Raw genomic sequence first — 17,776 nt, forward strand, 5'->3', positions numbered from 1 at the left:
TGTGAGGGAGTGCATGTGTGTGAGTGCGTGTGTGTGTGTGAGAGTGCATGTGTGTGAGTGCGTGTGTGTGTGTGTGTGTGTGAGAGTGCATGTGTGCATGTGTGAGAGCGTGTGTGTGCTGGGGGACGTACGGGGGGCAAAGGGCTGGAAAACGGGTACATACACTGGCGCCACCTTTTGTGGGGCAACGTGGCAGTATCTGCAAAATGTAAATACGTATATTTTATACTCAAAAATGTCTCCTTTCAGAGTATATCTTCTAGATTTGAGTTCGAGAGTGTCCTTGCTGCCTGCCGGTGAGCACAGAAACCTCACTCAGCAAATTCAGTGGGGCTCAGGTCCCAGAGGGCTTTTCTCCACCGGATGAGGAGCTCGGACGTTAGCCCGGGGACAGCAGGGAGCCACAGGGGGCTTTAAGCAGGGGAGGGACGGACATGCTCCTATCTGTGCTGTGGATGGATCAACCTGTCTAATGGGGCAGAAAGAGCAGAGACCAAAGGCCGGGAGACACGTTAATAATTCGGGCTCTGTTCTCTCCTTTGGACAATTGTAAAGCCTTGCAGTGGCTGGCAGGTGTGCAGCGAGGGAGACAGAGGGGTAAGGTGACACCCGGGTGGCACCCAGGAGGGCCTGACCCCTCGTCCAGCCAGTCACCCTGCTGCCTCCCCCCACCTCTCCACCCAACACTCCAACCGGGAGAAGAACTGGCACAGTGGATCGGGACCTGGTTCTGGAGTCACAGGGCCTGGGTTCAAATCCCAACTCCACCGGTGTGACTGTGAGCAAGTTACTTGACTGCTCCGTGCCTCGGTTTCCCCATCTGTAAAACAGAGGAGACCAAAGACCCTACCTCACGGGATTCTGGCGAGGGTTAAAAGCGGCGGCGTAACGCACACACGGAAGTACCTGACTCGGGTAGTCTGTGCTCACAAAGTGTGAGCGCTTCGTGTCATACCCAGGCAAAGGCAGACACTCTGCAGCAAGTTCAGAGCAAGGCCCCCTCTCGAGCCGCTGGTGAAGAGGGTCAGGCGTTTCCGTTTCCGGAGAGGGTGAGGGACATCCGGGCCCCACAGCTGGTTGAATGAAGGGACTAGGTCAGGCTCGGCAGGTTTGTCAGGGTCCCCTGAGCAGGGGAAGCCCCTCGCTTCTTTAATATGCAACCCCACCCTCTGGCCCAGGCCTGCCCTAGGGCCTCTCTGGCTGGGGTTGGCCAACTTGTCCCCGTGCGCCTGCTCCTCCTGTCTTCACAGACGCGGGCTCCTCCCTGGGGGGCCTGGGTGGTCTCCGCAAGGGTGTAGAACAGCTGGTTCCTCCAGAGGCTTTCGGCTGTCTGTCTGCCGAGCACACGAGTTGGGGGTTCCAGGGAGGCACTGCAGTCGCCAAAGTCCTCTTCCCTCCCTGGCCAGTCTCTCCCGTCCACTTCGGCCATCGCCACAGCTCAGATGACTCTGGGAAAGCCAGGCTAGAAACAAAGGGATGGTTGGGTCTGATATTGGAACAAAAGAGTAAGAAAGAGACAGATAAGACGGGGTGGGGAGGGCCCTAGATAAATGGGACAGGGTTCTCACACAGCATCTGAAAATCTTGTTTTCTCACCCCACAAATTGTACAAAAACAGGACAGGCTGCATAATTTATGGGGCCCAATAGCAAATCAGATGGGGGCCCTTGTTCAGAAGCTAAGAATTTCCAGCCAGCCACAGCAGAGCATTAAACCAAGCACGGGGCCCTTCGGACCCGGGACCTGGTGTGACTGCAGGTCACATGCCTGTGAAGCTGGCCTTGCGCACACATTTCTGAGTGCACGTACGTGAGTTTTTCTGGGGAAAGGGCCCTCAACTGTCCAGGTCACGATCCAGAAAGGTTAAGAGTCACGAGGTTAAGTGAGGGGCCCTCCTTCCTGCGCCCACCTCCTCCCTCCACTCAGACAGGCAGGGCTCCAAGCTGGGGGTTAGTGACCATGTTGCTCGAGCCAGCTTCGGAGTAGGGCGGGCTCTGGTGGCTGTGGGGACAGAAAGCAGTGGGCACGTGAGAGACGGAGATTGGAGTTGGGAGGGAAAGGCATGAGGCTGACTCCCAGGCCTGTGGCTCAAGCAGCTGGATCGGGCAGTGGTGGCGCTGTTCACAGAGACAAAAGCAGAGGATTGGGCTGCTGCACTTTGCTTTCTTGGGCAGCCACAGAATCGGGAATTCCCCTGTAACATGAAGGGGTGTCAAGTAGACAGACAGCAGGGCTCAGAAAGGACATTACAGGGAGACACACACATTCGGGGGCCATTGGCATAGAGATGGCGTCTAACCCCATTGAACGGCCGAGTCTCCTGGGTGTTCCCTGGGTGCAAGGGCCCTGCTGCTCTGGGCACAGTAACTGCCCCGACACCCAGGGTTCTCATCTGTAAATGGAGGCCAGAATAACATCCTGTTTATACGGTTTCATAAATGCGCTTGTGAAAGAAAAATGCTTAGCACAGGCCCTGGTACCTAGGAAGTCCCCAGAGAATATCAGCTGTTATTGTTATCACTAATATCATGATCACGTCATTCCTTCTGCAAGTGTGTATGGAGCGCCAGGCAGTGCTCTGGGCTTAGATACTTCCACGATCAGCATGTTAGCAGGCGGTGAGCGCTACGGCAAAAGCAGAGCAGAGTGAAGGCCGTGGTGTGTGTGTGGGGGGTGGGAGTGTTGCAATATCAAATATAGCAGCAGGGAGAGTCCTGCTGAAAAAGGGACACTAGAGCAAACCCTTGGAGGTGAGGGAACAGCCCATCAAAGACCGTAAGGAGGTGAGGTCCTGAGTAGAGGACAGGGGACCTTTGCATGGGCTCCTCATGGCAGAGGGGGCGGTGCAAGTCTGGCAGGGCCAGAGCAAGTCTGCCGCACAGTGAGGCAGAAGGTGGAGGGAGCCGCTCTCCCCCGGAGCAGCCTCAGGCAGCCCCTGAGCCCCCCCTGCCACCCCGCCCCGAGAAGGGGCTCACCTGGCGGAGCGGGCTGACCCGCAGAGCCACTCCTCTGCGCTAGGCAGTGCCTCCATCCAGCAAAACCTGGCCAGGCCTTTGCTCCAGGGCTCCCAATCCAAGCACAAATCTGAGTCATTTTCCTCTGAATCTGTGGAGATACAAGACCAGGCCTCAGGGGTGGTCACGTCCCGTCTCCTACCCTGACCCAGGGGGAGCGCCCTGCCAGGCCGGGGTGTCCCCGCAGCCTTGGCTGAGGCCAGTGGGCCGAGGCAGAATCATACGGGCCGGCCCTGAGACCTAAGGAAGACTTCTGGGCCTTCAGTGGGGACCAGGGACCAAGACAGAAGGTTGTCCTGTGATTTAGAAAGTGGCCATATCCACCTGCTAGACGGAAGGACCCCAGAAGTGAGCAAATGACATGCTGTTTAGGTCATAGTCCAGTTCATTTTCTCATTTCGTCCTTTTAACAACTTCCCAAAGGCAATTACTAGTATTTTTCACATTTTACAGACGAGGAAGGCTCAGAAAGGTGAAATGACTTGTCTGGGCTCACAGCCAGGGAGCGGTGGCGCTGGATTCAAAGTCGGCCTCCCTGCGCCACCGTTCCGGTGGGTGCACTTGTTTGGGATTTGAAGGCAGCTTTGAGTTGAACATCTTGCTCCAAGGCCCACCACGAGGAGCGGGCAGGACCCTCAACAGGCGAGGCTTGTTGTGCCATTCCTGTTTCAGCCCCAAATCCCTCCCTTTGGAGGTTTACTTTCTTCCTTCTGCAAATCGCAAAAGCAAACACTTGCAACAGGGCATGTTCCTCTCGAAGGGCGCACATGGCTCCATCCTCTCTCCCCGTGTCATGGCCAGAGCAGCACTGTCCCCCCGGCCAGCCTCTCCGAGTCCCTCAGTGCCAGCCTCACCAGGCAGCTCCCGGCTCCTCCCCACCTGCTCCTCCTGTGACCTGGGCAAGTGCATCCTGCCGGGCGCCCTGTGCTCAGCGCGCTTCCTTCCAGGCCCTGAAACTGCCCTGCTGAGCCCGGCAGGAGTGGGCTTGGGCCAAGGAGGAGGAGGTGGCAGAGCTGTTTTTCATACTGGATTCCAGCCCAAACTGATTCCAACCAAGAGATTCTCTGCAGAATAGAAAACCACTGGCCTGGGGGTCCTGAGCCCCCAGCCCCCTAAACCCCGGCAGGCCAGACCCTGGCTTTGGACCAGTTCCCAGCACAAGGGCAAAACTCACACAACAATTCTGAGAGTTCCAAGAACACGGAGACCCTGAGGGAGGATTGCGCGCCCCATTTTCAGGATGGTTTCTCTTTATTGCAAAATTAACAAAGGACTTATTTCAAAACGCCATGTGATAGGTCAGGGAGTAAATAGCCTCTCAGGAGAAAGGCTGAGGAGGGGTCAGGGGGGCAGGTTGTGGAAGGTTTTGGAGCAGGGCCTCCAAGGAGAATGAATTTCTGGAGATCAATGCTTAGGCCTTGGCCTGGGTGGTAGGTAAAGTGTCCCCTCCGCTCTGGAGAAGCCACCCAAAGCCGCTGCTACATTGCCTACCACACTGATAAAACCAACACGGGCTGGATTATTTTTTTAGCCTACGGGCACCCGCCACGTGCCAGGTGTGTACATGTGCTGTGTGTCCTGCCCTGCAAGCACCTGAGACGCATCGACCCAGGGAAGCCCATCCATACCCCGAAAGGATGATCACCTCCATTGTGCGGGTGAGAAAACTGAGGCTCAGAGAGGACATGCCCAAAGTCACACAGATGGTAGGTGGCAGAGCTAGGATTTGAAGGGAGACAACTGGCTCTTAAGTACTTCATAGGTGTGTCACTTGGGGAGATTCCTTCTCCTCCCCAAGCCTCGGTTTCCTCAATTGTAATCTAAGAATTACTTCACAGGGTTATTTTGAGGATTAAATGAGATACTGCATGTCAAGTGTTTAGCACAAGACTTAGTACACAGTTTTCAAAAAAGTTTAGCTATTATTATGAGCTACTAAGAAGCAAGGCTGAAATCTGAACGCAAGTCTTCCAGACCCCAGAAAGGAGACTTTGATAGCCAGTACGCAAACAAGTCCTCTGAGTCCCACCAGCTGCGGGGCTCAATGCCAGAACTGTGCCCCTCAGGGAGGGCTGTGGTGTGCCCTGGGAATATGAGGAAAATATACTTTAAACAAACATTTTCTGGAAGCAAGAGGACCTCCTAGGCTCTTGCAGGGAACTTCCGATAATGACACAATTTCTGGCCCCTACATTTGAGACCAGAGGGCCAGTGGAGCTGGGACTGCTTGCCCTGCCTCGTGACGTCTGACCACAGCTGGCCACATGCTCAGCGCCCTCCCTGCCTAGGGGCCAAAGGTCGTGGGGCTGAGGAGCAGGAGGTGGGAGGTTAAGTGGTCTCCAGGAAGAGGGCTCTCAATGAAAGGGACACCCAGGGAGACAAGGGGTAGAAGAATCACTCCTGCCACGTGGCCAGACCAGACCCTGGCCCACCTGCCCCCGGCTGTCCTCGCGGCCAGCTTTGCCCTGGCTCTTGCTCCTATTGGTGGCATGCTGAGGTCAGCATGAATGTCAGTTGGCTTCCATGATCCTGTGTCTCAGAGAAGCCAGATCCTCTCCGATGTATGGTCTAGGTAGAAACAGTGTGGTCTCTGGGTACCTGAAAAACACCTAAGGCTGCTGTATCCCATTGTCCAAGATGTTTACTACACAGAAGCACCCAGCTCACGGGGTGAGTAGAACTGAAATCCAGCCCATGCTCTGCTCACAAAGCCTTGTGCCCCAGCTGCATTCACAGGAAGTGGCACCTTTTTCTAATTCATCTGCCCAGAAGAGCCACCTCTTTCTAATTTGTACTAAAGATCATATGTGTTATAGACATGAAAACCCATTGCTTTGCAGTTAAACTTGGGGACTCACTTTTGAACTCTAGATTAAGAAACCCTAAACAACCAAGCCCATCCTCTGAAGAGTTCACTGCTTGTATCTGAGCCAGCACTTAAAATGCCTGAACAAAACCCTTTTTCTGTAGTTGATTCAGGACACCTTGGCCTATTCAGACTCCTGCTCAGGTCCAGGATTAAGGCCCAGCCTGGACAGGTAAGACGCTCACCTTGGGTAAGTAAGAAGCGTAGCCAGACAATCAGCAAAAATAACAGCAAACCCACAGGGAGGCACAGCCAGAAAACCAGGAAAGAAAACGTGAGGTCGTTCATCAGCGGCACCAAGGGGTACCTCATAGTGAATGTGTGGCTAAGCCAGGCCAGCCCTGGCTGGGATGGCAGGGCTGCCCCTGGGGACCTGGTAGGCTGGGCCATGCTCTGCTCTCAGCCCAATTGTGACTGAGCTGTGATGCAACCAGGAAGTCACAGTGTCTTTCGGGCAAAGCCTGCAGGGGCGACCTGGAAGGAGAGCTGTGCGTTTGGATGGATGTGTGGGAGGTAGGCAGTGAGACAGTTTGGCTGAGAATAAACACCCAGGCTTCCGGGCAGGCAGGCTTGGGTTTCAATCCCAGCTCAGCAGCTACTGGGTTCATGTGACACTTCCCTGATCCTCTTTCTTCTAAGATGGAAGTAATTCTCTAAGTTAGAAAAATTACCCCTCTGCGTGGGTGTTGACATACCTGAGGTCACAGATACCTCCAGGAGCCAGCCAGGTCCCCAGTCCTGTAATTCCAGCTGCACCTGTCCACACCCACCCTCTGCAGGGTGCAGGGGACTGCAGCGGGCTGGACAGAGTATGCCGCACTAAAGCAGGCAGCTGGAGTAGCTGCAGCCAATTGCCGGGAGGGAAGTGCGGGTTCAGTATTGCCAGAACTCCCCACTTTCCCAGGGGAGCCAAAAGTTCTGGGTTTTTATGTAAAGTCTCCCAAATTTAAAGTGTTGGATCAAACCTTGTTATAACATTATTGGCTTAACAAAACCTGTCTGTGAGACTGGATTGGCTCCCTGGGCTGCCACTTAAAGACTTTCTAACAAAACACATAGTAGGCCCTCAATAAAGGATTATTTCATCTGGAAGTTTCTGTACCTCTCCTTATTAGGGTTTTCCATGAGAAACTTATAAAGGTATTAACCCTGTTCCTTTTTCTCTGTAGTGGGCAGAACACTCCCACCTCACCTCTGTCCTTCATTCATTCATGAGGTGTTCAGTAAACTTCCATGTGCCAGGCCACGGCAGGAAAGAGGCTCTGGGCCTCCCAGGGCCCAACAGCCCCTAAGCTAGGGGGAAGAACTCGGGTCGGGTCGAGAGCCTGGTAGGCAATGGGGAGCCCACTCTCTGGACCGCCTGCCTCAGTCACCGCCAGCAGGGGCGTGGGGGCTGGAAGGTTATCACACATGGCAATTCCTAGGCTCACCCTGATCACAGTCGGATCTCCAGAGGCAGGAGTGAGGCTCAGGACTCCACACGCTGATGAGCAACCAGGGTGATTCTGACGCAGACTTGATTTTGAGAGCACAGCAGCGCCTGGTTTAAGAGCATCAGTTGAAAAGTCAGGCGGAACCAGTAGTGGTGGCAGACCTTGGGGGAGACATGGGGTAGAAGGAACCCCTTATAGGAAGACACCAGTCCAAGGAGAAGGGAACGTAGGGCCAGCCATCGAAAAAAATAGAGTAGGGGAGAGCTGGGGCTTGGTTTTGTTTTGAAGGAGTCCTACCCCAGCTGTAGGACGCCAGAGTTCCCAGAAGTCTGGGAAAATGGCATTAACGTGCACCCGAGGAAGGCAGGAAAGCTGTGCCAGATGCGAGGCCCAGAGACCAAGATCGGGAATGGGTGCTTGGGGCTGGGGGTGACTTCCTGGCATTGGGTCCTGAAGGGGCTGGGGCCAGAGAGGGCGGAGCATGCTCGTTGAGAAAGGCTTGGACACACACTTTCTGGCTATGAAATCTTTCCAGACACCAAAACAGGGCCACTGTGCACCAGGCCCAGCTGGAGGTCCTGCGGTGAGCGGGCAGAGCAGGCGTGGCCACACTGAGGGGAGGGTCTCAGACACAGCTCAGGGGCTGGCACGCAGCGTCATTCTGAGTCTGTGCCAGGACAGAGGGGCAGCTCTTGGCAGAGGCATGTACCATGATGGTTCTCACTGGTTTCCTCAAGTGGTCCACCCACCCCTCCACGTGTGATGTAGGCATTTCGGCACTAATCTGGCCCCATGGGACCCTCTGCAGCCAACCCTACATAAGGGGCAGTGGGAGCAGGGGTGACCTCCTCTACGTCTCCCCGCTCTCCTGACTGCCCAGCCCTGGCAGGGCTGATTTTCTGCAGGCAGTGGGCATGGCTAGCACTTCCTCGTCCCCAAGACATCCCCTCGGCAATTCCCAGCCTCTTCAAGGCGAGCCTCCGTGGGCAGTGTTAGGGTTTTCGTTCTATGAGCTCCTTCCAGCATAGAGGGCCAAATACTTTCTTTGAAAATTAAGCGAATTTTGAGTATTTCATGAAACTCTACAGATCTCAGTTACGCAGGGTAGCCGAAGCCAAGCAGACGCCCCCGAAAAGGGGAACTGAAGAGCACCCATGGGGGAGGCAAAGCCCAGCCTGTAACCAAAAGCATACACCACGTTGTTAGATAAGAATCTCCTTAAAATTTAATTGACTAAATGTATTACATTCAATATTCCATGTGTTTCTTCTGGACAAAGGATTGGCATAAATACAAACAAACCTCTGGGCCTTCTTCCCTAACCGACGAAGATAAAACACAGGAGGCGTAGGGGACACGGGTACACCTTCATATTTACATTTCGCCTTTACTTTACAGTTCAGTGCCAGAAATATTTACAGAAAATACAATAAGAAAAAGATCATGTCTTGGCAACATACTGAAATTCATACAAATTGTATATATGATTTCAAGCAAATAATGATACTGCTTATTTTTTTAGCCACAACTGCCAAGCCCTTCAGAGGAGAAAGATGTCTTGGTCGCTGCAAGAGACGAGGACTTGGGAAACTTGGTTTGTTTCAACAAGTATTTATTGGGCGCCTACTATATGCAAGGCACTGTGGAATCCCAAATTACACCTTTTCCCTCTCCATTAAAAAAAGAAAAGCATCTGAAGAACAGGAGTTGATATTCTGAGAAAAACACTATACAGTACATGGCTTCTTTAGCTGCTGAGAAACCCGCCGTTTGATTCCACACTGTACGGACGGATCCCCTCCAATCTCTCCATCTCGGGAAGAGGCTGTCTTGGGAATCTTTAAAACAGACAGACCGTCTGAACCCAATGATCATTGCATGTAAACACGGAAATCAATTCTTTTTAGGAAGCTAGAACCTGAATGGGTTGTGAAATGCTGAATGGAGAACTGCTGGCAGGAGTGTCAAATTGCCTCCAATATGTGTCCTACCATCTACCACAAAATAAGTCTTTCAGCAAAGGCTGACTCTCACTTTGGGTAAAGTTCCACCTTCCAAAAGAAATAAATATTCTTAAAGACTCTGCCTCTCTAAAACCCAGTCTCTGCAGAGCTTGACAAATGCTTCCCCAGCGTTACACAGAAAAGTAACTGCTCATGAAGGCTTCATACATACAACCCGTAGGCAACTGACATTACCGGCCGACGGTGTGGGTATTCTGCATTTATAAATGAGTCCAGAGGCGAATGGGCTGCCCTGAAATACAGGACCTGGAAACGGAGGAAAATGGCACGTGTGTGTGTGTGTGTGTGTGTGTGTGGCCAGGGGAGGGGGATCAACCCACCAGGTAATGATTCCTTTCTAAGGGCCAACGGACAGGAGAGGGTCTTAGGAAGAAGCCCTGGACAAAAGGTAGAGCTGGTAAACAAGGAAAGAGTTAAAAAGGTAAAAGCCCCCCTCACTGTCCTTAATGCTCCCAGCCAGAGAGGAGGAGGAAAGCTTAAGATGGGAGTAGGAAGGTGACCTGCCTCTGTCTCTTGGGTAACACTTTCCATTTTCCTCTTCACAGAACGCCACACACATCCACCCCCTGGTGCACCTGGCACAGACGTAGCAACTGAACTGCTTAAGCCACAGACAAAAGTGGTTCTGGCTTCCCCCAAAAGGTTTTGAACATATCCTGGCAAATTTATCAAGTGGGCTACTAATGATTATTATTAGGTACTAAATACGTTCCTCCAGCATTATTCTACTCAGAGTGATTTCTAACACAGGCAGTTGGGTGAATCTAGGGACCATGAACTCAAACCCAAACTGGTGAAAGGTCCAAGGGTTCTTACCACACTCCCTTTTCGGGCAGATGTTATTCTGAGCAGAAGGAACCAGCACCTGGCGAGGTATGCATATCCCATACTCCACTGGCTCTGCACACACTGGGGGCTTCATGCCTTCAGGGGCTGCACATCTCCCTTCCCTGGAAGACCACTAAGTCTCCCAGATCACAAACTGCATTCAACAGGGTTGTTCACTTATCAAAGTCATCAGAATTACAAAGAGTTGCCAGAAATTACAGCTAACTGAAGGATCAGCAAGCCCATATCCCATACATTTTTCTGACATTGAAACTATGCCAAAAGTAAAAATTTTATCTGAAGAATCACACTGAGGAAGTACATCTACATCAGTTATTTTTAACCTCTGGAATGTTATAAGTTGCACATCAATTTATAGCCTTCTTTGTTCACTCCAACTAGAACAAGGGCCCATTTTCCTCTTGAAATGTCAATCTGGAATTACCTTGAAAAGTTTTTAAACCTCACCTTATTCCTGCTGAACTACTAACACAATTTTAGGGTAGAACTTGCTCATCTTTATCACACATCGCCCCTCTCCCATGCTGCCATCTGGAAATGTCAACTTATTGCCCAGCTTAAAAAGAATATCAATTATTGAAGAATATCATACCCTGAATGGAAATTGGAGTCATAGAGGGAGGTGGTTGTCTTTACCTGAGCTTAAAACAAACACAAAGAAAAGGCAATGGCAAACTTAAAACCAAAAGCTGCTATGCTCACATTTCTTGCTCATAGATGGCAAAATACATACTTTTGGAGTAGAGTTATCTGCACAGGGAATTAGGTCCTACACTATCCCCTGCCCCCTAAGTAGACTACCAAAATATCAAATCAAACAGACCATTGTAGCCCTGACCTACAAAATCTACTGACATCAGAGTTCAAGTGGGAAAACACCCCTTATACAACTATAATCACTCTTTGGACTTCAAATATCACTTATTTTCTTAACATAAAATAATCTTACTAAAGAACAAAGCATATAAGAATAGGAGAAATGAGCGGTGTGTACTGCAGCACTGTAACAGGAATCCTTACACGGATGTTCGGGGTCTGGCCACCTCAAAAGTTTTATCCCTGGCAGAAAAGTAGCAGCGAGGTAACAGAAGTATTTCCAAAACCCTGGCAGGGATCTGTTGTGTCTTCAGCTGGCAAAGTCCAGAAAACATGACAAGAGCCATTTCTAACAGTAGCCACCCAAGGAGGTGGGCGCTAATAGCTGATGAAACATTACGGTGAAATCCAGCAAGCTCTCTGGGAGAGATCTGAATTAGTATCGTTGAGAGGCTACTTTCTGAACCTCAAATTAGAATCCTTCATAAACTATTGCAGTTTGCTGCTTGGTCCTGAAATAAGAGACAGTGGATGAAACCAAATAATTTTTCAACACCTATTGTGAATTTACATTTTTTGATATTTAATCAATGAGTCATAAATGTGTAACCTGTCATTATGTCACCAAGCTGGACAATAATGGAGAGAGTGGAGGTATCACTACTGTCTTATAACTTTTAACCCCACAAACTTCATTTGCATCCCCATTAAAGGACAAGGCCATGCCATCTTAGGTCTGTTCCTGGGTCGTCCAGAAACTGGGGCTTCAGACAGATCTGCACAGCGATGAGAATGACAACTTTCTGAAGTGTGGAGAAAAAATATTAAATATTTTAATGTCTTCTTATCTGAGCAAAAAACATTTATGTTCTTTTCTTTTTGTCAGTTTGAAAGCTGGATACAAATGGACCTACCAGTGAGCAGAAGGCTGAGACTTGTTCCTTCTCCTCCACGCTAGCAACGCGAGTCTTTAAATGTCCTGAAAGATTCTGAGACAGATTTTAATTCTGAATACAACCTCCTAAAAAGTGAGGTATAAAACTATCTTCAACTTCTAATTTGCAAATTTGTTGATACTACCAATGCATGTGTTTAACTGAGATGCATAAAAGCCTTTCTCCTCAAAAGGCTTGTATTTAACTAAAATTGTCACTTTTAAAAGAAAGTTTATGGCTAAAATGTATATCGTCATTACCCAGCAGGAGTATGATTGTGCCTGGGAGCCCATTTCACTAGAAAGCCGGAAGTCTTCTATCAAATGGGTTTATAATGTGTTTCTTCTATTCTGGTGATTAAACAGTAAGCTCTTAGGAAGTGATTTGTTTTTATTTTTACAGTGATCATCAAACTGTTTTGCTTTGATATCATAGTCCCCAAACTGAAGTTCAATAGTCCTAGACAGACAGTGGTCTAAGAACTGCAGTTCTTGAGTCCAACCTCCTGGAAAAGTGAAGTATAAAACTCTGGCTCTAACTGCTTGTTCCGGTACTTGTTGACGATGTCGGTGATTTTCTGTTTCCGGCGGACGTGTGGTGGACTGTAGGAGTCACTCTCCAGTCTCTTTCTTCTGCATATGTTAATTACAGTCTGCCTCACCAGAAAGCCTTGAAAACAGACAGTTTTAAAATAAATGTTAACAACCAGTCAGTTAGGTGAACCATCAGTATTCAGGTGAACTATTCTCAGCATACTCAAAACGATTTCATTCCATTTGCAAAACTTCCCATCCCCAGAGAGGCAGACATAGCATTAAGATAAAACTGTCAGAAGAAACACACACTGACAAGGAAAAAGTGTATCAAAGTCTAGTCTGACGACCCATTTCCTGCTCTGAATTATAAACAGCTATTTTCATTTTCTAATACTAATAGTTTATGAAGTTCTACTTGTACTTATTAGATTAAGGATAATTTAAAACAGAACAAAACGTGCTCCCTTTTTAACAAGAGCCATAGCCATTTCCTACATGTGGAACCTATTAAGTAACATCACCATTTCTCTATTTTCACTTCTTTTTGGTTTATAAAAATGTTAAAGAAAGAAACTCTAACCCTTCAGCCGCACGTAAAGACCTTACCAAGAGCACGCCTGCTGACTATCATCCCGTCCACAAGAGGGATAACCATGTTAAATTTTCCAATGGCTCCTTGAATTTTTATCCGAAATAATCCAGTGTTTAAAGGGTGGATGAATATGACAGGAACTTCTTTTTCAAGAGTCGTAGATCTTAAGAAAAGAAAATTTTATTTTACCCCAGATACACAAGAGTCGAAGGCTTCCATACGTAGCATAAGCATACCAAGGGGACCTATTGCCAGGCAGTGGTTTGAACAAAGTCAAGGGGTCAGGCTGCTCAGAATCCTCTTTCTGGGAGCCCGTGTTGCTGCCTCCTGTAACACTTGGCTCTAAATATCCATTACTGGGGTCAGGCTTTTTAAGCTAACAAAAAGGGGGTGAAAAATATGCTTAGAAAACCACTGGGGACAGGGGGTGGAAGGAAAGACCAGAGAACTCTATTGTGGGGAGCTAAGAATCTAGCAACCACCTATGGGACTTTCTCTGAGTTCCCTCTTCTTGTAGGGGACAAAAGTGTTCCCCATGACTAGAGCACAGGGAATTCCAGTACGGTCAAGGCTGGTATCTCAGAGCAGAAGCAGGAACACAGCTTAGGCCCATTATGGGAAACTCTGATATAATTTTTTTTTTTTTCAAAAGTGGGAAGCGAGGTTGGAAGGGCCATTCCCCTGAGCCAGCTACAAGTGTCCTCCTCAGCTGAGGTGATAAACCCACATCTTGACAGAGCCAAAGCCCTCACAGCCTCTGACCAGCAGCCGATGCTAAGGTCAGCAGCTGCACTCATGCAAGAGTCAGCTACACATCACATGTCAGGGCCAGGCAACCCATCTAGAAGTGCTCATGTTACTTGCGATGCTACACGTTGGGGGGTTTTCTGCAACACAATGAGCTTTCTTTCTACATAGGTAAAATGATTTTAGCCAAAGACTAACTGAATTAATTTTTCAAGACATTAAAAAAAACCAATTAATCCTACAGTAGTTCTGTCCCCCTAACAAATTCTAAACTTTGCAAAACTACCAATAAAATACAAATTTTACAGTTGAATTGTATTACAACCTTTGACCTACAAAAGATTAAAACAACAGAAACAGTATACAACAGGTAAAGTTCTCGTCCAAACTAGTTCTAGGAAAGTCTCTTTCATGACAACTATTCTAGTCTCTTTAGCAAGTCAGTGTCATGAAGAAAAAAGAAAAAAAGACTATTCCATATTAAAAGAGATTTACGGAATTAACACCAAATGTGTGGTCCTGGAGTGAATTCTGGTTTGAACAAACCAACTGTAAAAGATATTTTAGGGAAAATAGAGAAATCTGAATATATTTATTACTGAGATAATGTTATCTTTAGCTATCTAAAAAGTGTTCTTTTTAGAGATGCATACTGATGTATTTAAAATGTTAAGATATCTTATCTGTAATTTGTTTTAAAATACTTCAGCATAAAAAAGTGGAAGTTTTAAGAATGACTTGCCTTCTTCTAGAAATTTTTCAAAAATGATGTTAAGATGAACCATCTCTGCTTACATCATTTCAACAATAATCTAACAATGTTAGAATAAATTCATCTTACATGCAGTTAGAATCTGATCCTGTAATTAGAAGGAACCTCGAGTTAAAATATCAAGTTTGAGGGTAGCTCTGTGAAGTGAGAGATGAGGTTATTAGTATTTGGAGTGAGAGGCCTGGGTTCAGATTGCTGCCCCTGCACTGACGGGAGGTGTGACGCTGCGGAATAACCTCTACAAGCTTATTTTTTCCCACTGGTAAACTGGGGATAACAACTGTAACTCTTGGAGTTACAAACCAAACACCAGGAAGCAAAAGGCCTTGAAAACTATAAAGCCCATACAAATACAGTGTTACTATTTTTGGAATCAGAGTATTCTCTTTTTATCCTTCCTGTGTATGGGCAGGTAAAATAGAAGCTTTAACATGTTTAATAAAGTTAGTATTACATTTTACTTAAAGATATTTATCCATTAAATAGCTCGTAAGACTAGGATATTTTAACTGCTATTTATCCAGATTGCTTTGACCAATTTAACTCTATTATTTCTATCTAATATTGCCACCCTATTGCCATGGTCTTCATTAGTACCTAATTGCCTCTACTTCTCCATTTTTCTTTTTGCTATATAAATGTAAAATAGCAACTAATTATACCATTTAAAAACCTTACTAAGGTGCTCAACATCACTAATCGTCAGAGAAATGCAAATCAAAACCACAATAAGATATCACCTCATACCAGTTAGGATGGCCATTTTTAAAACAATTGAAAGATAACAAGTGTTGGTGAGAATGTGGAGAAAAGGGAACCTTTGTGCACTGTTGGTGGGAAGGTAAATTGGTGCAGCCATCACGGAAAACAGTACAGCAGTTTCTCAAAAAATTAAAAATAGAACTACCATACGATCCAGCAGTCCCACTGGATATATATCCAGAGGAACCAAAATCAGGATCTCAAACAGGTATCAGCACTCCCATTTTTACTACAGCATTAATCGTAACAGCCAAGACATGCAAGCAACCTAAATATCTACTGACAGATAAATGGGTAAAGAAAGTGTGGTATATACACACAATACAATATCGTTCAGCCTTAAAAAAACAAGGAAATCCTGTCATCTGCAACTACATGGATAAACTTAGAGGACATTATGCCAAATCAAATAAACCAGGCACAAAAAGACAAATTCAACATGATACCACTTATATGATGACCCTAGAATAGTCAAACTTGCAGAAGCAGAGGATAGAATGGTGGTTGCCAGGGGCTGGAGGCAGGGGGAAATGGGGTATTAGTTAGAGGGTAGAAAGTTTCAGTTATGCAGAATAAGTCCTAGAGATCAACTGCACAGCATAGTGGCTACAGTTAATAATACTGTATTGTATACCTAAAAATTTGCTAAGAGGGTAGATCTTATAAGTGTCCTTATCACAGAATAATAAGAAGAAGAAGTAGGCAGGAGAGGATTTTTGGAGGTGATGGATATGTTTAGACTGGGGTGATAGTTTCACAGGTATACATCAAATATGCACAGCTTTCTGTATGTCAGTCTTACCTCAACAAAGTGGTTAAAAAAAAATTCTTGCTAATTTGATAACCTTGTACATTTGTGTATAAACTTCTTTGATTCTTCTTCTCTATTTTTATTTCTTATGCCTGTAACCCTTTTGTTTCATTATAATTATTTCTTTATTAAGCTGCAATTAGTATTTAAAAAATAGACATTCTGATGAACTTTAAGCAAATAAAAAGAGTGTACCTCAGAGAAGTGCTACTGTTTGCAGTAGTTTCCACACCAGTACTGATCTCTGTCATCAGATCTGAGAGGGGAAAGTTTTCTGGAAGAAAATAATAGCATTATAAATAATATCTCCCTCATTTTTCCCAAATAATAAGAAATCTAATTTACTAATCTCTTTACACATGTGGGCAACAAATATATGGACTGTGCTATCCTAAAATATATAATCCTAACTATTACCCACAAATAAAAAAATTCTCCCTCAAGACATATTTTAGCTAATTTCATCTAGAGCAGAAAGTTCTTAGACAATTATGTTCTACAGTCTTTGAGGCTTAGTTGGAGAGTATTTATCACCTATTCCCACAAACTCTAGGTTGGATGGGATTCTAGGTAAAGTATGAACTTCTAACACTCTCATGTTGCTTATACAAAAATCATAAGAAACTTATTCATAGCAGAACTCTTTTTTTTTTTTTTTGAGACAGAGTCTCACTTTGTTGCCCGGGCTAGAGTGAGTGCCGTGGCGTCAGCCTAGCTCACAGCAACCTCAAACTCCTGGGCTCAAGCGATCCTACTGCCTCAGCCTCCCGAGTAGCTGGGACTACAGGCACGTGCCACCATGCCTGGCTAATTTTTTTTTTCTATATAGATTTTAGTTGTCCATATAATTTCTTTCTATTTTTAGTAGAGACGGGGTCTCGCTCTTGCTCAGGCTGGTCTCGAACTCCTGACCTTGAGCGATCCACCCGCCTCGGCCTCCCAGAGTGCTAGGATTACAGGCGTGAGCCACCGCGCCCGGCCATAGCAGAACTCTTAAGAACAAATCAACCTTTACACTAGAACTAGACAGCCTGGCACGTGGAGAGAGGGAGAGCAATGTGCCCCTCCTTCCCCTTTCCAGAGGTCTCGGGATGACTATTACCAACAAACCACCGGCAACAAACCACTGACGGTGATACCAATATGAATAGCTAAAAGCTTTGTATCTACTAGTCTCATAATCTTCACAACTATGAAAACAGTGCCATGATGGCCTCCATTTAACAGATGAGTAATCTATGGCTTAGAGAAGTTGAGTGGTGGAGCTGGATGCAAACCCAGGCTTGCTGAACTCTAGAACCAGCTCTTGGCCACCACATCATGCCTATGCTCCTACTCCCTGTAGACATTTAGCAAGTCCTTGTCATTCTGTTGTCATTTTATTTACGGACAAAGTCCTCATACAGTACCTATATCATCATAGCGTTCCACCCAGACTACAGAAACTCTTGTCTCAGGTCCGAGAGGAGGCACGGGGCGACCCTGAGGCAGTTTCTTCATTCTGGAACTGGGACTGAGCTGTGTAAGGAAGAAGGCAGGTGTGGGTGTGCAGAAGATATGGCTTAATAAAATTACCCAGTCATACATTTATCAAGATGCCCAGTGACATATTAGGTTAC

At 47.0% G+C, this 17,776-nt stretch overlaps 2 protein-coding genes across 4 annotated transcripts in view; both read right to left on the reverse strand.

Moving 5' to 3' along the window:
* Positions 1 to 926: 926 nt before the first annotated feature.
* ADIG (adipogenin) lies at positions 927 to 6,192 on the reverse strand. Its single transcript, XM_069495748.1, is given in 4 exon segments — positions 927 to 1,245; positions 1,247 to 1,462; positions 2,976 to 3,105; positions 6,066 to 6,192. Coding segments are annotated over 4 exon segments (792 nt in total).
* A 2,340-nt stretch (positions 6,193 to 8,532) lies between these two features.
* RALGAPB (Ral GTPase activating protein non-catalytic subunit beta) overlaps positions 8,533 to 17,776 on the reverse strand; it is a 98,090-nt gene continuing 88,846 nt past the window's right edge. For all 3 annotated transcript variants that reach the window (XM_069496677.1, XM_069496676.1, XM_069496678.1), the window contains 4 exons: positions 17,567 to 17,675; positions 16,353 to 16,431; positions 13,080 to 13,228; positions 8,533 to 12,606 (listed from right to left, as the gene is read on the reverse strand). In XM_069496677.1, coding sequence (XP_069352778.1) covers positions 12,413 to 12,606; positions 13,080 to 13,228; positions 16,353 to 16,431; positions 17,567 to 17,675 — 531 coding nt within the window. In that variant the 3' untranslated portion in view covers positions 8,533 to 12,412. The remainder of the gene's footprint in view (positions 12,607 to 13,079; positions 13,229 to 16,352; positions 16,432 to 17,566; positions 17,676 to 17,776) is intronic.

Source organism: Eulemur rufifrons, chromosome 20 (genome assembly GCF_041146395.1).
Source record: "Eulemur rufifrons isolate Redbay chromosome 20, OSU_ERuf_1, whole genome shotgun sequence".
NCBI classification, from domain to species: domain Eukaryota; kingdom Metazoa; phylum Chordata; class Mammalia; order Primates; family Lemuridae; genus Eulemur; species Eulemur rufifrons.